Source organism: Diadema antillarum, unplaced genomic scaffold (assembly GCF_040938485.1).
Source record: "Diadema antillarum isolate AM-2024a unplaced genomic scaffold, OU_Dant_1.0 seq00000994_RagTag, whole genome shotgun sequence".
NCBI lineage: Eukaryota > Metazoa > Echinodermata > Echinoidea > Diadematoida > Diadematidae > Diadema > Diadema antillarum.
This window is the reverse complement of record NW_027271832.1, coordinates 650912-675561: the sequence shown is the minus strand read 5'-3', so window position 1 is coordinate 675561 and position 24650 is coordinate 650912. Positions and strand designations below refer to the sequence as shown.

At 38.4% G+C, this 24650-nt stretch overlaps 1 protein-coding gene across 1 annotated transcript; it reads right to left on the bottom strand.

Annotated features, from left to right (window-relative positions):
- Positions 1–1470: 1470 nt before the first annotated feature.
- Positions 1471–24195, bottom strand: LOC139742302 (syntaxin-16-like). The gene is made up of 9 exons (XM_071652881.1): positions 24051–24195; positions 21020–21111; positions 20471–20523; positions 17625–17731; positions 16715–16877; positions 10903–11021; positions 9163–9306; positions 4591–4671; positions 1471–3124 (listed from the first exon to the last, which is right to left on the bottom strand). The coding sequence occupies exons 1-9, from the start codon at positions 24129–24131 to the stop codon at positions 3020–3022; spliced, it is 945 nt and encodes a 314-aa protein (XP_071508982.1). The 5' UTR covers positions 24132–24195; the 3' UTR covers positions 1471–3019.
- Positions 24196–24650: the final 455 nt, after the last annotated feature.

The window sequence follows — 24650 nt, the reverse complement described above, 5'->3', positions numbered from 1 at the left end:
AATGCCACTATAACACATGTACACATAATAAACACACAAGAAGCATAGCATTGTTCACCTGGAACTATTGAAAGTTGGTAATATTGTTGCTGGAAAATATTTCCATGGGTGACACATGAACTTTGGGATATACTCTAGCAGTTGATTTGTAGCAATCAAAATAATGACAGGAAACTGATTGTAGAAATTTAAGTGCTGCTTGGGGTACACTTTGTTCACCTTGTAAAAGGAAAAACTCAGCAGCTGTCTCGCTACTGAAAATGCCAACTACAACATGTTTGCTGGTGAAAACAAGAATATCATTGTAATTAAATACACATTGATCGCGTGCGCAGAGAGTAATGGTCCAAAGAGCCTAATGCCAAATGGATTCTAATTCAAACAGTAGAGAGAGCTAAGGTCGTATCACACAATAAAAGCTGGGGCCAAACTATTATTAGGACTGCTTTGTTTTTGAATATCTCAACCATTTCAAAACCAAATTTCATCAAATAAACTTAGAATTCCTCATAGAATATGCTTTTTCAAATGTCACTAGCCATTTCTCATTATCTCACAAAAAATTGAAATCTGAAGCACCCTCTCAACTGAAACATAACTATCCCTTAATAAACCATTGAGATTGTCACATTTTCGACACACAACTAGCCCTTAAGTCAATAGACATATGACATTAGTGGATAGAACGACACCCATCCACTCATACCTTTTGTTTGGACAAACGTATTGCCACTGTCATCTTGCACTGCAGAAAACCACATGCACAAACACATTCATGAAATACTTTCAAGAGAAGGGGCAATGGCCAAAAAGATAGAAGGATATATTTGAAGAATGGGACTCGAGAAGGTGTCCTTTTCAGAATACTGATTTTGTGTTGATGGCAAGACAATGTTCATGACATTATAGTCATGTTGTGTAAAAGCCAGCAAAAAATTCTGTGACAGGCATTCTTCTCGTGAATACATTTTCTTGTATTTTAACTGCACAATGATTCCTATCTTTTGAGGTGGAATTCTGTTTCCATCCCATGCTCACTCTACTTTAACTTTGCTCCATATGCACTAATTTTTCCCCATCCTAACATTTTGCACACAGTGTCTAAACAATATTTTTGTCATGTTTGCTCATAAAGTCTTTGTATCTTTATTTAGTGACTGAGTAAATATTAGCAAATCAATCACATAACCACACAAACTAATAATCCAGTTCCTTTTCTGAGCAAACCAGATGGATAGTGTTTTACTCATTAAAGGTAGCACCCAAATACGATGGTACTTGCTAAAACACAGACCATTAATTAATGAGCATAAATCATAATGGAATAAATTATGAGAGTCTTTACATGCAAATACTGATCATCAGATTCACAGATACTGTTAAGCTCTTCACAATGAACATTCACATGTAAAATGTCACTCAACTCTGTTACACTTCCTTAAAGTGAACAGCCACTTCATGTTTATGCTGACTTCATCGAATACACTATAATTTAACAGAAGCAGAATGGCACAAGTTTAATCACAATTTGGGCACAAAATATGAAAGTTAGGAAATTTCAAAGTTTTGCATATTTTCACAAAAAAGTGGTGTGGGTTACAATCATATATGCAAATTGGATGTGGTTATGTCATCAAATCACCACTGTGCTTTAAGTGGGCACATAAAACTACCATGAATACATTACTTTTAGAAAATAATGTTCCTCCTTCAGCCCCCTTTCCCTCGAAAGTTAGCGCAGTCAATTTATTACAACCCCACAATCGCTTGATGCAATAGATATAATTACAACTTTCTTTTTTTTAATTCTCAAAAGTAAACTGAGAGGATTGGAATGCCGGTCAAAACGAGATTTATAAGACTATGACATCATCATCTTGTCTCATCTCTCTTGCAGCAACCTGTGAAATTTTCTATATAATGTTTTATTCTACATCTGATTTTGATGCAATGTTTGACTGTTTTGTGTGATAATACTCTTTTATCTAAGTCAACTTGAACATGAAGTGTGAATTTCCCAGAAATGATAAAATGTGTATGACAACCACTTCTAAAAGAATGGCCTTTCTATGTAGGTAACCACTTTATACAAATGATTAAGGTTATTGCAAGAAACCATGTGTTATGCAATAACCACAATAATTTGTTATACTGTCTACATGTACCTGCAAAGAGAGGCCATTTTATCTGATTCCTTGAGAGGCTATTAGAGACAAAATTGATTGCAATCTTCACATCCTAATCATGCAGTAATAACTTATGCAAGATTCATCCAGAGATTATGGACAATAATCATATGGGCATAGTGTTCCTAAAGTTCACTTGGAATACGCTGCTACAATCATATCAAAATGATCATCTCTGCTCAGTGGCTACATTTACTGTGTGGCCACAGCATGTACACAAGACCAAAACCCTTGGCAGCATTCACTGTTGCTTTCTATTTACGAGCACCTGGGAAGTTACCGGTAAATAGAAGGGGTCCATAATGATGGCCAATGCAGAGGTGGATTTACTATTGTGCAACATTACATCAGAACAGCATACACATGGGGCTTGAAGCTGGAACCTTATGGCTTTCAGTCAAGCCCGGCATTTCACTTGAGGTCTGTGAGACAGAGACTCCAATGCAGTAGGACTGCGTATTGCAAAGGAAACCTTGGCACAATATACTGCCTATCACTAGCCAGATGACAGCACACTGCACAGACTTTGGCCAAGGCTACTGATTTTACCATGATGAAATATTAACACTAGGAACACATTTGACAACAACATGTTTACTAGAACATAAACATATTCATGTTCTAGTTAGAAGTTCTACCGTACACTGACTATAATACCTTAAATAAGATGTATATAATTTCCCACAGTGAGATACTAAAAATATATAGAACATAAATCCTCCTCAAAGTAACAATACTGCCCGACAGGATATGGAGATTTTCAGCAGTGGCTGAATATCCTGCTGGCTGGATGTCTTCCTTGGAGTCGCACAATTTTCCTGATCAGGGCGGTGTCACCTCAGTTTGGTAGCAAATAAGATGATGATGAGGACGATGACAATGACGAATAGGATGACGATCACCAGCATCTTTCTGTTCTTCTTCTGGTATTTTTCAGCCTGTCCCGATGACACGACAAATCAAGAGTAACAAGCAACAACACTCAATGTTATGTAAGCTATCCTTGAATCTACACAGAATTTCCCAGGACATTTTTCCAAAAAGTATAATTGCATATTTCCTAACTGATAATCAAAATCAAGCTTACCTTTGGAAAGGCAAAGGTGTCATAAACATTGGGTGGATACACAGACATTGTTCCTACCATGTTTCAGACTTCGCGCACACATAAAGTTTGCCATGGCAATGCTCTTACAACTGTGTCTATATGGCGTTAAACAAATAAAGGCAGACAAGGAGACATAAAAATGTAAAATAGATAGGTACTTGACAACTAACATTGTTTCATGTTTTCTTTGGTGCCCTTCAGTCCAATTCAATAGAATAATAGGCCAATACCATATATCTTTTTAGCATGTGTACAATTTGAGCATTGCTTGTTTAAAGGTCTGCATAAAACCTTGGTCAAAGCTAAAAAAACAACAACAACTACAAATACAAGTTACATTGATAAGAGTAAAACCAGAGATGGAAATCTACAATGGCAAATTTAATTCAATCCGCAACATTTAACACTTCCTCTATAAAGACACCCAATATGCGTGAGAATGAGTCTTCTGGTGAAAAGTGTCGAAGATAAATTCATTCAACTTCTTGTGCAAATATTTGTGCATGGAAATATACAGCCCCCTCCCTGATGTAAAAATCATTACCTTTGCTATCTACTACACATGTATACTACTGTAAAACATGATATATTCGCGGCATGAAATTTTCGCGAATTGGAGCAGATGGCCTTTTTTGCGGCATGAAATTTTCGCAAATTGCCACTGGCATTCAATGCATATAGTGTAGACAAAAACTTTTGTGTGCATTTTAATTTCGCAAATCTTGCCTCTCGAAAATTCGCGAAATTAAAATGCACACAAACATTTCTCTTTTTACAGTATAGCATTTTGACTGCAGCCCAGAGTTGTCTAGAATGCCTCTGCCTTGACAGGCAACAAGCACATTCCTCCATAAGCATGGCTCTTCATTTCCGATTTGCTGAAGGTCAAAGATCTTGACCAGTGATGTTTGACACTGACCTTTAGCCCTCTGTGCACAGAGAAATATTTCCTAATCTATTTCTATCAATCATATAAACTTCTATTATGACTGGACTTCTCCAGCTGAGCGTATCATCAGAAAAAGATGCAGCAAAACATATGAGTAGAATTAATAGTTGCTACTTTTTTCTTTTCTTTTTTTGCTGTTGTGATTTGCAATGAAAGCTAGACAGATGGAGACTGGGCAGATACAAGGGCAACACCAAACACAATGCCACTGGTACTCTTCATAATGGAGCCATTAAAAAAAAACCAAACAAACATGAAAACATAATGCCTCCGGCATCCTTCGGGCGGAGGCATAAAAAAATTGTTGCAATGATTCAATATCTGAACAAAGCTAACTGTTGCCTTACCTTCTGTAGCTGTTTAAGTCCTTCTTCTACTTTTGTTGAGGATCTTTCCAAATTGTAGTCTATCCTGTCCAATACAGTGCCCTGATAATCAATCACCACCACGAAAAAAGAAATCAAGACTATTTCACATACAACTGCAATGGACCTATCAAAACAATCACACATTGATAAACACACTTGCATGATACATTTGGTATTATCCAATGTGTAAACTCTGTATGTGACAGAATTTTTCCACCACAATTTACCACATACAACATTCTGTCAAAAAAAATCAGGCAGATGACGGCAGAACATTTCTTCTCATAAATGACTCTGCATCGTAACTCGCAAAACAGTAACTGTATGTAATCCCATTTCACATATTGTATCAATAAGAAAATACATATTGCTGGCTTAAACTGTGAGCATTAATACATACTCACATGTGTGCATGCATACTGTTATGCAATTTGTGGCAACATAATTTTGACTACTCCATGACTTGGAACAGCTTTTATAAATTATTCCAACTTACACCTATTCTTTTGAGCTTTGCTGCAAGACATGACTACAGCAAGAATCTTCAAGAAATCTGGTACCTATGAAAGTGTCAGTAAATAAACAATAAAACAAGGCAAGTGGCAAAACGTGTCTCGCCCATTCGCGTAAAAGAAGAAATTAGTATTTTTCTACCTCCCAAAAGTTCATTGATCCCGCCTATGACCTTTGACCTTGTGGTAAACTTCAACTCCCCGAGGGACATTTACCATCAAAGTTTGGTCACAAACGGAAATAGGGATCAAAAGTTACAAGCCATAATCGAAACGTGCCGTAGAAACTGAACATTGGGCCCTAAAAGTTTGTTGACCCCTGTCTGTGACCTTTGACCTTGTGATGGACTTCAACTTCCCAAGGGACATCTACCATCCAAGTTTGGTCACAAACGGACATAGAGATCAAAAGTTATAAGCCATAATCAAAATGCGCTGTAAAAACTTAACATTGGGCCCTAAAAGTTTGTTGACCCCTGTCTGTGACCTTTGACCTTGTGATGAACTTCAACTCCTCAAGGGATATCTACCATCCAAGTTTGGTCACAAACGTACATAGGGATCAAAAGTTATGAGCCATAATCGAAACGTGCCGTAAAAACTTAACATTAGGCCCTGAAAGTTTGTTGACCCCTGTCCGTGACCTTTGACCTTGTAGTGACCTTCAACTCCCCAAGGGACATCTACCATCCAAATTTGGTCACAAATGGACATAGGGATCAAAAGTTATGAGCCATAATCCAAATGCACTGTAAAAACTTAACATTGGGCCCTAAAAGTTTGACCCCTGTCTGTGACCTTTGACCTTGTGGTGACCTTCAACTCTCCAAGGGACATCTATCATCAAAGTTTGGTCACAAACGGACAAAGGGATCAAAAGTTATGAGCCATAATCGAAACGCGCCGTAAATACTTATCATTGGGCCCTAAAAGTTCGTTGACCCCTCTCTGTGACCTTTGATCTTGTGGTGACCTTCTACTCCCAAGGGACATCTACCATCCAAGTTTGGTCACAAATGGACCTATACATCAAAAGTTATGAGCCATAATCGAAACACGCCGTAAAAACTTAACATTGGGCCCTAAAGTTCATTGACCCCTGCCTGTGACCTTTGACCTTGAGGTGACCTTCATATTTGGCAAAATGTGTAACTTTGTATAACCACTCTTCCCTCAAGTTTGATTGAAATTATAGTCCTCAGTAGAGAGTTATTCAAGTTTTAGTAGCATTATAGACGGACGACAGATGGACGGACGACAGACGGACGACGGATGGACAGATGCCGCAGGCGATCACTTGGTCTCCCCGCACCTCCCGTGAGCTTGACAAAAACACAGTAACTATGCGTGCGCATGAGAAAGACTTTGTTGCAAGGCACGGTATACAAATGACGCACAGGTCTGAGTGCGTCAGTCGGAATTGTGTGCATAAGGTAACTATGGATTGCTTAACCCACGAGGCGAAGCCGAGTGGGTTTAGGCTAAATTCCATAGTTACCGCATGCACACTATATTCCGACTGACGCACGAAAAGACATGTGCGTCATTTGATTTATAGAATGGGTAATTTTCTTGCCAAAAATCCAGTTTTCTATCGTGTTACCCGATGACAAAATTACTGGATGCATTTCCTTTTGGCTTTCCGTAAAGGGCATGCATACCCGTACTTACCGTTTTTACTGGATGCATGGCCAGCCATGCATAAGTTTTTACTGGATGCATGGCCAAGCTGAGTGCGCGAACGCTTGCTTTAGTGCGCGAACCTTTGTTACAAGTACGCGTACTCTTGCTTAGTGCGCAATAACATGTTTACCACCGTGACTCAACGTGCGGCCAGTAAAAATGAACACATAGCTCTCGACCAATCAGATCGCAGGATTCTCGCTACCCATTCTATAATATTTGTTAACCCTTTGGCAACAAGGACATGTATACTTGGTAGTGGGACCTGTACAAAATCTATGGAGATATCAGCATCTTTTAGTAATTAAGATTAAGTATTACTGTATATGCCATATAACTAGCAAGTCTAATCTTTAATAAATGCAAATACAGTTGAACCTCTCTTATCCGGCCTCCCTTTATCCAGATCTCTCTATTATATGGACGCAATCTCGCCGTGATTTTTTTTTTATAATTACGGGAGGAAAGGGGGATTCCCAACTCCTTGAGAACTCCTACACAAACACACATGAATTATATATACTTGATACATTTCTTAATAATTATTTAGGTAAATCATCCCAAGAATTTATAAAAGAAAATGATTTCATTCTTGCAAACACGAACCTCTATTTTGGGGTCTGTTACTGAGTGTAACAATGAAAAGGTTGCAGTATACACATTACTACATGTGGTACTGTAAAAGTGGATATTTTCGCGTGACTAATTTTTCGTGCTCGGCCGGATAAGAAGAGTTTCGCGTGTTTTTAATTCCGCGGTATCAAGACACCAACTACAGGAACATATGGCAAGCAGAAATATTCGCGTGCTTTTATTTTCGCGCTAGTTTCTGATTGCACGAAATGCGCCAAAATTTCAACACCGCGAAAATTTCCACTTTTACAGTACTACAATGGGCTACATCAGTACATGTGTATGTATATGTACATGTATAAAGCATTGAGTCTCCCGTATCCGGCCAAATCCCTTATCCGGATGAGGCTCGGTCCCGACTTGTCCGGATACGAGAGGTTCAACTGTAAAGGGAAACTGACCAGAAATGTATATAATCTAAGTAAAAAATAATCTAATCTAATCTAATTTAATCTAATCTAATCTAGTCTGATTTTTCAAAACAATTTTCCAAGTAGTTAAATGAGTGATTGTGAGTTTTTCAATGGAAGGAGGAGTGTGCGCATCCATTCACACACTAGGCACACCACAACTTGGGCCTACACTGTATTATAATGAACCTTGTTCATGTAGGCCTATTGTGTACTATGGCTGTGTACCAGTACATGCACATGTACAGAGAAGATCAGAGAGTTGGCATTTTCATGTGTTGATAAATTTACAAATATAGCACTCAAATCGAAACCCTGCCCCCATCCCTCACCCCTCCCCCCCCCCCAAAAAAAAAACAACATGCGAAATATATGGCATATATAGTCAGTAAGTATATTGAGATTACTGTACTACGCTTCATATTGGGACTGCAGTAAAAATACATTCTACGACTGAATCCACACACTTTTTTATTTCATCATGGATTGTTTGCTATGTTACTGTACACAGCCCTGTCATATCTCATCCTTATGAGCAGGTTTGAAAAAATTCCAACAGTCTGTCTTCACTAATCATATGAAAAGAGGCGTGGAACATGGGAATGATGTCTAGAAAATGGCAGCACTTGGTGTGGAAGCCGAAAATATTGTAAATGTTGATTTCAAAAACATTTAAAGGTAGGGAATCCCATTTGCATGCCTTAAATGAAGAGTTGTATAAATACAGTGGTATGTTGAAGAGAGTGTCATTTTAGAAACTCCCATAAAGTATAGAAAGTGGAAGGTAACATTTAGTACATTTTTATTGACCGTAAGATTTTGAATTGAATTTTTTTCGGGGCTCACCGTAAATTCCAGTACATTACTAGGCTACTTTTGCAGACCCATGCACTGCATGTGTGTCCATCATGTATATTTTGTGAAGAAAGTTCATCAAAACTTACAAACATTTCTATATACATTCTTGCCACACACTCTTTATGTTATTACATCAGCTCTTATACTTTTAGATTTGTGTTTATAGATAAAAAAAATACACAAGACTGCAACAAAAAGGCTTAAGTGTGGCTGACACACAGAACTACTGAGTAGTTGAGTTTTGTGCATTATTCAAATTGTAGATAACTGTTGACTTCCAAATTTCTTAGCAGTGGCCTAAACAAGTCCCCTGAGGTTCATATTTAATGTTTTGCTGCATTTTGGGAGGTCTGTAAAAGGTATCCCCTACCTTTAAAGCAGTTAGATCACAACAAAAGACACACAAAATTGGAGACTTTGTCCAGATGGTTTGAGAGATTAGTGATTCGACTCACCTGTTCTACAACCATGTTGCCTAGGTCCCTAAAGATTTCATTAAGGTCAGATATGGACTGGACAATGTGTGAAACCTCCTTCTCCCTCTGGTCGATCATTCTCGAGTTCTGCTCCACAAGCTGCATCTGCTCATCGGAGAATCCCTGTACAGGACAAAGTAGACCACAAGAATGTCATCATAATCACTACCACCCTCCTCCCTTACCTCACCATAATCCTTCTTCTCCTCCTCCTCTTCCTCCTCCGCCATACTATACAGGGTGGCCCAAAAAGAACGGGACACCTAAGATCTTTAATTACAGCAATATTGTTGCAAATATGTCATTACTTTGCATACTATTGGAAAGGCCATTCTTTTTCCAATAGAATGACGCCAAATTCTTTAATTTTGGATAGTGCGTTACGATTTTAGGACTATTTTTGTGAACCCTTGCAATTTTCAAAATGTGATCATTTTGCACTCTCAGAGATACCGAAATCAGCGATAATTCAGCTTGCCATAGATCCAGTAGCGTTAACAATGTGTAGAATGCGGTTGTCATTGTCCATTACCATTATGAATGAGACCACCTGACGACAATAACACCATCCGCCCAACATTCCGCACATTGTGAACGCCACTGGTTCTATGACAAGCCAAATTCTCGCTGGTTTCGGTATCTCTGAGAGTGCAAAATCATCACATTTTGAAAATTGCAAGGGTTGACAAAAAATGGTTCTAAAATCATAATGCATTAACCAATATTAAAGAACTTGGTGTCATTATATGGGAAAAGGTATGGCCTTTCCAATAGTATGCAAAATAGTGACATATTAGCAACAGTATAGCTAAAATTAAAGATCTTAGGTGTTTCGTTCTTTTTGGGCCACCCTGTATTGTAAGTACATTATCACAACCATCAATATCGTGACTATCTTTATCATTTTCATGACAGTTCTTACATTGCACAGAAAATGATTCGTGCTATCAAAAATGAAAAGAATATGAAAACTGTAAAATTCAAGAGAGCAACATGCTTCATTTCTTATCAAAGAGATGAAACATAAAAAACAGTGGTGTCTGCCTGTTTGATATTACACTGTACGGTGAAATCCCGCTTTGACCAAAGTTCCTGTTACAATGAAGTAAAAATTCAGGTCCAAATTTTATGATCTATATATATATCTTTTTATTCTTTACTAGTATTTGTTCGGTTATAAGAACATTTTAATATAACAAAAGAAAAACTGCCAGTACCGAGGACTTCATAATAACAGGAGTTGCCTGTACATGGAAGATCATTACATAAATCAAACTTGTGTAAAATGATATGCATAAATGTATAGCTATGGAACTAATGAAATAACATCACAGTAGATGTCTGGGTAGTAGCTGTCAGCAAGCATGGCTGAATTATCACCTTACAATACTCTTAAGCAGACACTTGATACATTTAGCACAGTACAAATCAAGCCCCGCTCTCAAGGTAGCTGTTCTCTATGAACATACTGACAGCATACATATAAATGGTCATAAATCATGTAGATGAAATGTGATAAAATGAAGTGACAGTTGTATCAGCTGGGGCTTGAACTCACAACGGACCTTGTGATAAGAAGGCCAAGTACACTGCCATCAAAACTACACATCTGACATATTTGAAACACTAAACAACGCATTTTTTAAGAGTTCTGCTGCCATTGAAAAGTTATGACACAGATATCAAACTACATGAAACTATGCAAGAGTGGAAACTCACCCTATCATACAGTAATTCATCCTCAATGTCTTCCTCAGTCATTATTGCACTACTTGATGAGTTTAGATTGATGTTGGTCTCAAAGAATTCCTTTGATCGGTCTTCTCTGCTCTTCATCCCTATACAAAAACATAACCAACAAGAAACAAAACGAACAACCAAACAAAATATTAATCAACAATACGTGATTTCCATAATGTCAAAACAAAACAAAGAAACAAATAAAGAAATGATTTCAAGACTGGTAATCATCTTCCATTGAATTTCATGAAAGTATGACACAATAGACCTATAATTTTTCTACAGATCTGTTTTCAGATAGTAATGTCTATGATGTATCAAGTTGGGTCATAAGACTGCCTATAGATTGCCATGACAATGTAATGAGATTTCCTGTCATACATATAAAGCAGCAACCATGTGTGTATTATATTACACATAAGTCTGGTGATACCATCCTCATCAGAATAATAAAGTAATATATAAGGAACATGTAGGAGATTGAAACAGTCTATGATGAGCGCTAGAATTTTCAGTTCATGGCTCAGAATGAAAGGCAACATTGTGACAGGGTTGAAGAAAGAATCCTGGGCACATGATTAGATCACCCCACCCAATTTTGCAAAATGGTATAGAACAAAATAAAAAAAAACAATATAATGTTAAACATAACAGGTGCTATGAAGAAAAGCTACACACTTGTTTACTCCTCCTCCTCCTCCTCTGAAACATGTGCCAATCTTAGTATTGTTCTTTTATAATGAAAATGAATACAAAAAGAAAACAAAAATTGTTAGAGCAGGTGCTATGAAAAAACAAGTTACACACTTGTTTACTGGTACTCCCCCTCCCCCATATATATCAATCTTTCATAGCATTGTTCTTTCATGTTGAAAATTAATACACAAAGGAAAAATATGTTAAAACAGGTGCTAAGAAGAAAAGGTACACACTTGTTTACTCCCCATACCCTAACATGTGTCACTCTTACCATTGTTCTTTCATGATGAAAAGAAATAAACAAAGAAAGAATGTTAGCAAGCATACCAATGCAGAAATCCACACACTTGTTTCGATACTCAATTACATTTTATTTAAACTCTCACACAAGACAAGAAGTGAAAAAAACAAAGAGGGAGAAAAAGAAAGAGGAGAGCGACAGTGGGAATATGGGGGGGGGGGGGGGGGAGGTCATCAAACTTTGCAAAAAGTCACTGACCCTCACCTTAAAGGGGAAGGCTAGTATACAAATATACCAGGCCTGAGAGGCTCTGGTTGAAACTATGCGCATGAGGTGACTTCAGTAGCACTATTTTCTGAGGGGCACAGCCCCTCAGAAAATAGTGCTACTGAAGTCACCGAAGGCACATAGGGCCGAATGCATAAAACAAGCAATTGCTTGTAAGCAATTGCTTCAAGCAAAAGCACAAGCTCGTCTAGCAAAAGGTCTAGCTCAAGCAAACAGATCCACACACACACACACACACACACACGTACTGGCTGATTCCCATCACTGCTTATAGAGATAGCCCGGATCTGCCAGATCTCACGTGGAGAGAGGTCTCCTTGCTCTCCACCATACCTGTTTTTCGTCACATTTTGCGTGCTGACCACTGGACATTCCCGTTGTTGAAATGAATAAGTTTCTTACACTGCTAAAGAGTAATTTCTTTTAGATTTATAGCACTGCTGCACAAGTGTGGTCTTTCTTGTATGATGTGAAAATGATACTTAAAAGGGAACGTCCAAGTTAAGCAAAAGCTCAAGTTCATTTTACAGAGCTTGAAAAATCGTAAGCAATTGCTAGCAAGAACAAGCAAAAGGTATGTTTTATGCATATGTTTTTAAGCAAACGCTTGGTCTCTAAGCAATTGCTTGCGGGCAGCAAGCAATTGCTTGCGCTTGCTAGCAAAAGCTTCTGCTCGCAAGCAATTGCTTGTTTTTATGCATACGGATTCGAGTAAAAGGCTAGCACAAGCAATTGCTAGCGTTTATGCATCCGGCCCATAGTTTCAACCGGTGCCTCGAAAAATTGGCCTGGTATATTTGTTTTATATCCCTCCCAATGAATTTAAGAGTATTCGACTGCTGGTATTCTGTAATTTACCTCTTTTTTAAGGGCATCTTGCTTTACTTTTCAAGAAGATTGACTAGTCATTTACGCTCGAGAAAGCAGCTCAGCAGGAGGGCAGCGTGTACGCGTACTATGAAGAGACAACTGCGCGCTCAGCCGCTGAAGTGTACTCGGTGCTTTGCTGTACAACGTACTGGTAAACATGCGCAAACTGCAAACTCACTACGCGCTTCATACTATCCGATCTGTCAACAAGTACGTTCGGTTGCCAGTGCGGTGATGTGCGTGCTCGAGCTGATCAACGATGTGACTGTGAGCTGCAGTTGATTGTGTTTTCTGTCGTCTTTCTACCTAGCTGTCTGTACATGAATGTGGACTATCACTTCCTGTTAAAATGCAAGTATACATTGTAAATTTGGGTAGCATTCAGTAACAGCGTAAAAGGTTAGATTAGGCACTGGAAAAATTCTAGCGATTAAAGTATCGAGTGCCACTGTAAATTCGTGTGATTCGTACGGTTCATACGGTAACTATTAACTCGTTAGACACTCTAAAAAATAATTATTAGGTATGAGATTACGGGAAATAGGGCCTACTGTTAGACAGGTAGAACTAACGTTAGGCTTAACTAGCGCTAACGTTAAAGCAGGCCTACTATCTACTGCAGTTTCGTTTGTCAACATCTTTTGGGTGGGTCGCTCGAGTTAGTGAACTGCGAGACCAACTTTCAAACGGCGAAGCATGAACTCCCCAAAGGCCTACGGTACGTCGAAGAACCCTAGCTTGCTTATTGTTGTCTAATTATAGATCTACGATATCGCCTACTCTGTTGTAACGTAATACAATTTTTTCTTTTTAGGTAGAATGAGGGCTTTAGAAGAGTCTCTCTGAGTCTCTCTAACGTAACCCGTGTCGCATTGAGTGTATGCGTGCCTTGTGGTTCTCGAGAAGTGCAGTGATCTAAGGCGCCGCGATACCCATTCATTTGTACATGAAATCTCTCGCGAAGCAAAGGTGCTGCGATACCCATTCATTTACACGTGAAATATTTCGCGTCGCGACGCGAAGCAAAAAAGGCGCGAAAATCACCAGCGTGGTATAGTTTTTACCATTTCCCTAGGGAGTATAGTCATTTGTATGGTAGAATTATGTTTTGTTGTTTACAGTGCTCTCGACCAATCAGAGGACGAGAAGCAATTTGTGAGGGATATAATAACTGATCAGTGGGAATCAGTGGAAATGCTGGGAGATGATTGTTCCAATCCTTATGGGATTCATTCAAGAGTTCATTGTATATCTATTGTTGTGTGAAAATGATTTGCTTCAGAATGGTCTCATATTCAAGTAATGTGCAGTTTAATGCTTCCAGGTTAGCGTCCCTGCCTGGTCAGTGACGGAGCATCAATCTGCACATTACTTGAATATGAGACCGTTCTGAAGCAAATCATTTTCACACAACAATAGATATACAATGAACTCTTGAATGAATCCCATAAGGATTGGAACAATCATCTCCCAACATTTCCACTGATTCCCACTGATCAGTTACTAGCCTTCCCCTTTAAATCATGAATGTGATACTCACTTACAATCAAACTTTAAATTATTACAATACTAACTAGAAATATCACTTAAGGTGATTAATACCCCCGCCCCGTGACGACAGTCTTACCCAAGGAATGATCTTTCCTTGATCTTCTGCCATTTAAATGCCGTAACCATGGCAACGCAGCTTCCGACACGTCCGAAAAATATGTCTTGCACATCTTCCCACCAAGACTATTGTGTGTGCCACATTTCATAAGCTTTTGTCAAAAACTGAGGAAGTAGTTCAATCCACAAGATCTTTCCTTGATCTTCCGCCATTAATATGCCGTTACCATGGCAACGCAGCTTCTGACACGTCCAAAAAATATGTCTTGCACATCTTCCCACCAAGACCAGTGTGTGTGCCACATTTCATGAGCTTCAGTCGAATACAGAGGAAGTAGTTCAATCCGCAAGATCTTTCCTTGATCTTCTGCCATTTATATGCCGTTACCATGGCAACGCAGCTTCCGACACGTCCGAAAAATATGTCTTCCACATCTTCCCACCAAGACTATTGTGTGTGCCACATTTCATAAGCTTTGGTCAAAAAACTGAGGAAGTAGTTAAATCCGCAAGATCTTTCCTTGATCTTCTGCCATTAATATGCCATTACCATGGCAACGTACTTTCGGGTACTGTCAAAAAATGCGTCTTGCACATCTACAACCAAAGGCACACATCTGTACCAAGTTTCATGGAAATTGGGCAAAAACTGAGGAAGTAGTTTGCAACACAAAATTTTCCATCATTTTAGCTCATAATATGTGAGCTGTTACCATGGCAACATACTTTTTGTCACTGTCGAGAAATGTGTCATGCTGACCTATATCCTAAGACAAACATTCAATATGAATTCAATGAGAATTGGAAGAACACTGATGAAGACGTTTTGCCATGAAGCATTTTGCCCTATATTTTACCAATAACATGCCGTTACCATGGCAACGCACTTTTTTGCCACTGCGGAAATATGTGTCTTGCACATTAACATATTCAGATGGACATCTGTACCTAATTTCATAAAAATTGATCAAAAACTGTGGGAGGAGTTCGCGACGCAAGATTTGTACCCATTTTTGCCCATAATATGCCGTTACCATGGCAACGTACTTTTGGGTACTGTCAAAAAATACGTCTTGCACATCTACAACCCAAGGCACACATCTGTGCCAAGTTTTATGGGAATCGGTTGAAAACTGAGGAAGTAGTTCGCGACGCAAGATTTGCAACGGACCGACCACCCGACCGCCCGACCGATCCGCCCGACCGCCCGACCGACCGCCCGACCGACCGTCCGCTGATTCCTATATACCCCCTTCAAACTTCGTTTGGCGGGGGTATAATAACTGTTATTTGTTAGCAATTTCCATGGTTATCTCAAAATAATGCATAAATTCAAAATGCAATTCCAATACAAACGGGGGATGATGGATATCATTATAGAAAATCAGTTGCACAAAAATAAATTACAAGTAAAAGTGCACCAATGTTTTAATTATTTTACAATCCCAGCACTAATGCAGTTTCTTATCTAAGCAATATCTGAAGTTTCACTTAACTGAACCTACCATTTCAAAGGAAAGTACAAATTCAGCCTCGATATACAACATTGTCAATTAGTACGCTTACACATGGTTGTAATAGCTTGAAAAACTGTTTCTCAAACTACACAGTATATTGACCAACTATAAGCCTACACTACTGTACTGAGCAATGACACTGAATGCCGAAGCCAAAATTGACACATAAACAACGCTGCACGCTGGCACTGGTCTGACGATCCAGGACCAGTGAAAATCACTGTCCGACCAGTAACTTTTTCAGGAATGGACTAGTAAAAATAGAAAACAGGGTACCTACTGGTCAGACAGACAGGTCGGACCAACAGAAAAAAATGGGTTAGTGCGCAGCCCTGCATAAGTTATTCCATTGTGGTCCATTTTGAGGCATGTCATTTGATACATGTTTGAAAATATTTTGCTCAATTTTGATGAAGCGGAAGTTGAGATATCTACTTGGATTCAAATCTCCAATGGCATCTCAATTCCTTTGATGCCTACATCTATTAAATCTGAAATGAATGATGAAACTTCTGCATTCCACAGGACATGCAGAGAGATACACATTTGACTGGAACGGGCAACTCACTTTTTAGATAGGCTGACTGTGCCCTTCTGAAGGAGATGGATAACTCCTGAAGTGCTCCGGCCAGAGAGTTCACAATATTCCTTGTCACCAGTCTCTCCTGCTTTGATGCATTCTTGGCCCTCGCCGTGATCGATTGGATTGACCTTTGACATCTGTGGAACATCTGGGACGGGAAGAAAGGAAAATGACAAAAATATTTTTCAGGAAACTACTGTGGATATCTACAGAAAAGCTAAGATTTTAGCACAATTTGCTTCATTGATAGCGGCCATGCTTGCATAAATGCGTAGCATATGTCTTTTAGATATTTACTTTCACTATTTGGTTCCAACAAAGCAGTTTTTACTTTCACATACAGCATTAAGTTTCAATGAAAACAGATAACAAATTTAGTGCACATGGTAACTGGCTCATCACTGATACCCAAGTAACATCGTCTATATTTCTAAGTAATGTTCTTAAACATGTCCTTTGGTTCGCAGTAAAGTCTAGCAGAATGTTCATACAAATGCCATTTATGAGGGAGAGCATTCTAAGATCACAAACAGTGAGTCTGTGTTTTGTTTTTCTTCTTTTTTCATCACTGCAGTGCCACACTGTGAGGCATGGAGGAGCATTAAGGGTCTAAAAGTATGGATACAAAGGGGAAGTTAGAGTAAAATTCCAACAAACATGAGCACTTGAGCTTTTCAATTGGGTAGAAAAAAATATTGTGGACGTACTTTTCTTTTCTCAATTTTATAGTAACAGTTCTGTGCATTCGGAATAAAACATTACAGAGGTCAAAGTAACCTAAAAATTATATTTGATCAGCTTTATGAAAATGGGGGGGGGGGGGGGGGAGTAAAGTCATCTACAATTTAAGTGCTCTCGAGAATAATCACATTTGTGAAAAGGAGGATACATATACCTGAGTGATTTCTTGGGTAGCAATTTCAATGGCATGCTCTTCTTCCATGTTGTCATCTAACGTTGGCCTGTTCAGATGTTTGTCATGCAGCGCTGAAAGCTCCTTCACTGTCAATGACATGGTTTGTCAATGAAATCATTATGCACTTTCTTGGGAGAGTCATTTGGTCAACTTCACAAGGGATAGAATGAACACCTCACAATATGTATCATTTTTGTCAACATGGCAATTGAATCAATGCTAACCTAATAAAAAAAGGTACATTTTATCTAGGTAGAAAGAATATTAGTCATTAGTAAGATGCACTTATAAACCAAGTGCATTGTTTAGCTGCTCTGAACAGATCGTACATCATATGAATGATGGCAACACCAGATTCCATTCCTTGAATCTAGCAGAAATCTTAAATGACATACAATGTAAGTACTGTAAACATTAAGACACATGAATGGCAATACGGGTACGATCAGCACTGAAATGTAGCCAAAAAACAAACAAACAAACAAACAAAATTATGAGAATATTTACAGAAGGGAGGAGATTTGGGGTTCAAACAAATGTTTCTTTATGGCTTGGAGGAAGAAAATGATTGCACCACAATGCTAAACTTCATGATGTAACCATGTACCAATAAAGCAGTGAATATGATGCTCATATAGCATTTGGAATCTATAATGCCTTCAGTAGTTCAAGAGATACTTATAACTCTTACAGCATAGTGGTATCTAGATACATTAGAATTTCACTTAATGCAAAAAACAATGAGAAAAAAACCAAACACACAAACAAACAAATAACCAAAAAGCAAACAAGCCCCCCCCCCCAAAAAAAAAAAACAACAACAAAAAAAAAAAAAACAAAAAACAAACAAACAAACAAACAAACAAAAACAAAAACGAATTGCATTTTTTAAATCATCTATAAAAGCTTGCAAAGGGGAAAAATGATTATCATACGACATACACAACAGTACTGATTTGTAAAGTCCCTGTACAATATTAGTGACTATTTGTCTAAGAGACTTCAAAAACACTTTTAAGAGTTTCTATACCAGGGCCCTGTTTTATGAAGAGTTACAATTGATTATATAATTGATTACTATCATAAGTCTATGGCGGCCTGTGTGTTAAGGAAATTTATAATCAATTTCATCTTTTGATTAAACAGGGCCCAGTTGACCCTGCAATCACCCCTCCCCTCCCCCCCCCCCCCCCCAAAAAAAAGGGGGGGGGGGATATGGAGAAAGTCCCAATGTAACACAGAGATGTTATTCCCTGCTCTCATATGCTAGTTATGCCTTTTTTTCTTAATTCCACATACAGCACGGGGAGGAAAAACAGTTTAAAAAAACATCACAGAAAAGTGATTGATGTTATGCTTAAAGCAGGTTACAAAATATCTGCTAGACAAGAAGTTTGATTACTAGTAGCCTTCAAGAACTGGCAATGTGATTGATTTCCTGTCCAAATCATTTATTACTGTTTGGTTGAAAAAGACAAAACAGATTCAGCCACGTGTTGCGAATTTTGCTGGTACACCTTTGCGCACAGTACAAGCATGCAACTTTTAGAGTTTTTTGTTGATTCACTGCAGAGAATTTAATGCATGTGCAGCTACTTCCTTTTTTTTTTTTGTAAGCACATGCTCTCGGCAAAGACAGACAGAAAAAAATTCCTTTACATAACTGTAACAACTGTTACACCTGCACCATGGTGAAATGCTGGGCATCTATGCCAGTTCCATCTTGTTACACAGACTACCGTATACAATCAGCTTACAGTAGTTTGGATAAATGATATGCATGAAAGTGTGGCCCATTTCGGAGAATATTATTTTATCTAGTACAAGTCTTATACAGAAGATAATTTCTGTGCATTATGAAAATACAACCCGCTGAGAACTGGATCAAATATCTGCCTCTTCTTCAGCAGACGAAAAGTAAGAAATTGCACAGCTAAAAAGGCTCTTCAAATTCATGGCCATGACAAATATGATTTTCATATAAGTTTTGGACTTGGAAAGTTTCAAAGGTTCTACAAACTCTCAGCTGCAAATAAACATGTTCATGTGTAATTTCTTTATAAAGTATGGTAGGATACTACATTCATACAGGCAGTTACAATGAACAAATCTAGACTGCATTAAGCAGGTTCAAATTGTTATCTCTAGTGCTATAATATATTGCTGTATATTTGTTTTGGATCACAGACCTCTGACTTTGTGTTTGTTTGTTTTATTATGCCTCCTTTAAAAACAAAAAACAAAAACAAAAACAAATTTATCAGTAGGGAGAATGTGCATCAGAATGCAATCAGAATGCCAAAATTTAGAGCTCTCAACCTTTAGAAAGTTTTTGCACAGAAGAACAATGTCAAGGGTTTTCATGGTGTCCTCTTCAGATGAAAAAAAAAAAAAATTCTACATATCAATGTCATGATACTCTACAATAAGGGCAAAAACAGTAGCTTAAAAGAAACTACTCCATGTCAGGCAGTAAAGACAATACACAAATGAGGGTTTCTGCCTTTGAACGAGAAGGAAAGTCTCCAGGACTAGATAATCTCTATGACCTGATTTTTATTCATACTATTAACAAATTCGATTTTTTTTTTTTTATTTCTTGATGGAAAATACATAAAATATTGTTGAGTGTAGGTCCAAACAGAAGCCACTGACATTCAATGCATTCCATACATTTGTAGTGTAGACAGCACTGTTGTGTGCATTATAAATTTGTGAATTTTGGTTCTTGCAAAATTCACAAAATTACAAAGCAGTTGCACACAGAAATTTTTGGTTATTCAGTTAACATTTTTGCCATAAAATCTATTTCATTTGTTACTTACTTTTCTGTTGTATTCTTGTAATATCATACTGTATCTCCTCCGTGTTACTAACCCTGTGAAGGTAATCACAACAGAGAATGCATTAGAATACTCTTTAGTACAACTCTCGGAACAAATCTAGATTATGAATCTCAAGATTTTCTTGCTGCAGGTTATGTGATTCAAATCAAAGAGTTGCATTTTTCATCTTGTCTATAAATACAAACATATAACACTAAATTATAATCCACAGTAAGAAATCATTTACTCAGTCTGATATTATCACACCATTGTACTAGAAAGCAATCAAGCATGCATTTCATTAATTGCAGTACCCACAGAGACATAAAGAATGATCTTTGTAGTGACAACATTGATATTCTAGGGAAAGTAGTCTTGACCCTTTTGTTGCCAGCAACCATCTGTAGCTTAGAAGACATGGCTACACATCATCACTATGGTAGTCTATACCGGGTACTCACTTAAACTTACAATGGAGGCACCTGAACAATCGCATGTATACCCTTTGAATAAAAACTAAATGAACAAAATGAAACATTATTTTCTCACCAATCTGGAGGAATGTTTATCTTTGTGGCTCCAACGGCAGCATCAGGATCGGTAGAGATACTATTGACGAGTGCCATCCGATCATCATGGACCTAGAGGGTTAAATGGATGAATCACCATAAAACACTGAACAAGAACCATAAATTTGAAGAGCTATGAAGTATTTATACCCAAAACATTCCAAAGTACCTCGGTACATGAATTATACACAGCATTACAGACATCAAAGAATTGGTAAATATCAAAATGTGTTACTACCAGAATGCATAATGTTCATGAGTGTTCATCATTCAAACACAGCCCATCTTTCTCTATAATCTCAAATAATCAGGAAATTTGATGACACAGCTTCAGATCTTTAGTGTCAAGACAAGTATGGCAAGAATTCAGAAACAGAGAAACATGTATTGTACATGTACCTGCTACTACTGTGAGATGTAATTTTCATCTTATTACATATGATGAAAATAATAACATCACAGGAAGCATTATTTGACGTGTACACAACTCATGAAAGACCTGAATCAGTATAGAGTATACATTGTGGATTATTCATGATAAGTGATAAATGCATGGTTTACCATTCAGGAACACAAGCTTAGGTAGTTAATACCGATCAGGAATGGCAAAGGATAAGTGCACCATGTGTAGCAATAATGTTACAGAAACAAAGGTCTTGTTAATGTATCAAAAAGATAATTCCTGCATTGATCAGCAAATAATAACTACAGGTAGATGTCTAACGACTTCATTAGACATCTAGTAGTTACATGTGCTTGAAGTTACATTATCATTTTTTTTTCTTTTTTATGCCAATGTTGCAATAACTACACCAAATGCCATTTCTGTAGACTGTATGGTGGTACCATGGTCAATAATTTCACGAGTATGGCCATACAAATGTATGACGTTACACACAAACATCCTGGCTGATTGAACAATAATGAAAGAAAAAAGCGCATCTACAGTACGGAAGGCCATAGCTGGTTTACTCAAAATTTTTTCCTTGTATGGTACCCTCCTGGATCCTGTATTACTGCAGGCTGTAGCATAGCCAATGTAAGATCCACTATCATATTACTAGTATGTTAATCCCTCATCTAATTTTAAACCTTGCAAACTCTCACACTAACCTTAGTCTGCACCTTATAATCTAGACCTAGGCCTACGCCAATAATTGTGACCCGCCACAGCAAAAGGAACCGAAAGTCGCTGACGGCTGTGCTAAGAAAATTGAGTTTGAAGTCAGATCATCAAAATTGGTCAAAACCATCAAATTTCTGTTTTTAGCATTATTTTTCTAGTCTAATGTTTTGTCTATCATCTGTCAAAATTTCGAACTATGTGATCAAAGGGAAGGCAAGAAATTAGCGTTTTTCTGGGCCATGATTTTCCAAGGCCATGATTTTCCAACTTTCAATGGAACGGAAAAGTGTCTGAAGATTTGGATTTAGCGCCGCAGATAGACTCCGCCCCTAGCAACCAGGGAGTGATCTTATTGGTCAGTGCAAGGCATCCTGGTGACTGGTTGTGCGTAGACCGCTGGCGCTAAGCTGGAATGAACAAAGCAGAAGTTGCTAGGGACATATCTTCTATTGTCCAGAGGTGTAAATTGTCTTACACTGTACCTCCCCTTGATCATGATTGCGTCTGAAGGAAAACTTTGAAGGTGGCCTTCCTGAAACGCTGATTTCCTAGATCACTTGACATGCTCTCATAAAATCATCGTTATCTCCGCAACCGAGTACTTTTATGAGTTGTGTTATACATAAAATTACAGCGGAAGAGTACGGGAATAATGTCATGTCATTTTCAATTTCAGAAAATCAACCTCCCCCAACTTTCAGATCCTTTTGTTGTAGATCTAGCGGGTCACAATTTATTTCAACTTTCCTTCATCAGAACAGAGGTGATATATGAAATATTTCTGGCAAGTACACATTTATTCTATCTCCTTTCAGATTAACCCCGCCCCAAGGTGCTCCTTCACACAGTTATGCTGTGGTTAGTGTGGACGCTTTGTACCCCATGTTCGGGCTGGTCCGAGTTACTCTCAAATTAGAGTCTACTACAAGCAGTGGCAGCTAGCTGGTCAACAATATGTGTGTTACTTGGTGGGATTCATGCTCAATTAAGGCCATTAGTCTTTTAGCTCTCTGGCCTAAAATAAATTTACACTATTAAACTTACAGCTGCAAATGCAGCCAAAATTTATCATTAAAATACCGTTGCATTGTAGGCGTTCGTTGTTATGCACCAGATAGAGAACAAGGATTTGAAATAGACTCTAACGTTGCATCTGTGTCAATCCCCCGTGCCCTGTGCTCTTTCAGTTCAGAATTCATTAAAGAAGACTGGAAACATAATTAGATATATCATATATTTATCTAGATCTACATATTTTGGCAAACTCATGAAATAAGCCCCATCGTGTGGCGTCCATTGGTAGATGAGTACGGTGGTGGGCAAGCGGGGCTTTCTTCCACAGTATAAATTTAATACTCGTGAATGCGGCCCCACCAAACGGCGTTTACTACGCGAGATTGATACAGCGGTGGGGGGGGGGGGGGGGGCGATTTCCACAGCATAGCATCTTTCGTCCTCCCTTTCTTCCGTTTTTTTTTTTTTTTGTTTTTTTCTTTAGTCTTCAACTTTTTATTCTCGGAAGGACTCCCTAATATAAGAATGTCCTTCGACTAATTTAACGGCCAATTTAATCATAAATAAATTTACAACCCTAACCCTAAAACCTAACCCTAACCTGACCTTGCTTGCTAACGCACGGGTGCACGCGCACAGCGGTGGGACCGATTTCACGATTTTGCCCATATTTTTTTCTTAAATGAGACGATCAGCTCAGCCTCACAGCTGGACATAACATTTCAGCTGCCCGGCCGCCGGTACCACACCAGCTGCAGCGGACCGCGGGCCTGGCCCCGCAGCGGCCAAGGAGGTACCGGATGACGGTGTTGACCTGAGCGAGCGCTACGTGGAGATCTGGCAATATCAAGTGCACTAATCTTGTACTTACGTGGTCCGAATAGATGTGTCTGCTTTGCGCTGCATTGTTCCGCATCAGAATGAAAATTTCTGTTAGACTTCTGTTAGCCATCTTGCAGGGCAACGTGTTCCGTAAACACCGTTAAACTATAAAATTCTAGAATTTCAATGGTTATAATCCCTCCAACTGATCCATATTGACATGTCGAATCCCCAAATACAATTGTCGCTAGAGGGCGGTATGTTTATCGCTTCTTTTCTTTCTGCTTCCAGAGCCAACCAAAATGTAAGCGCAAGTAATATCGCTTAATATTGTTATAATATACTCTTTACATAGAAATTTTGTGCCCTTTAAGCGTGTGGTAGTGTTTTGTAGATCTGAAAGAGAGCTTTTCTCGACAGAAATGTATAAAATGTCCAAAAGAGTTTGGCCTTAATCAGCCGAGTGGTAATATTGTGGTCCCACCTATTGAATTATATGTAAGGTCACATTACAATCACGTGTAACAAATCGAATCAACGATCAGCTGACGATGCGAGTCGAGTTGTTGATCGGCCGTAGGACACCCACCCAACAGGCCCCGGGAGCAGTATACAGCTTACTGTGTTTTGAAATGCGAGTGTTATTTGC

Coding starts and splice junctions, on each gene's coding strand:
- LOC139742302 (XM_071652881.1), bottom strand. CDS start 24,131: ATGGCTAACAGAAGTCTAACAGAAATTTTCATTCTGATGCGGAACAAT. Junction 20,524..21,019: donor ATAAACATTCCTCCAGATTG/GTGAGAAAATAA, acceptor TTACCTTCACAG/GGTTAGTAACACGGAGGAGA. Junction 4,672..9,162: donor GCAACATGGTTGTAGAACAG/GTGAGTCGAATC, acceptor ATTGATTATCAG/GGCACTGTATTGGACAGGAT.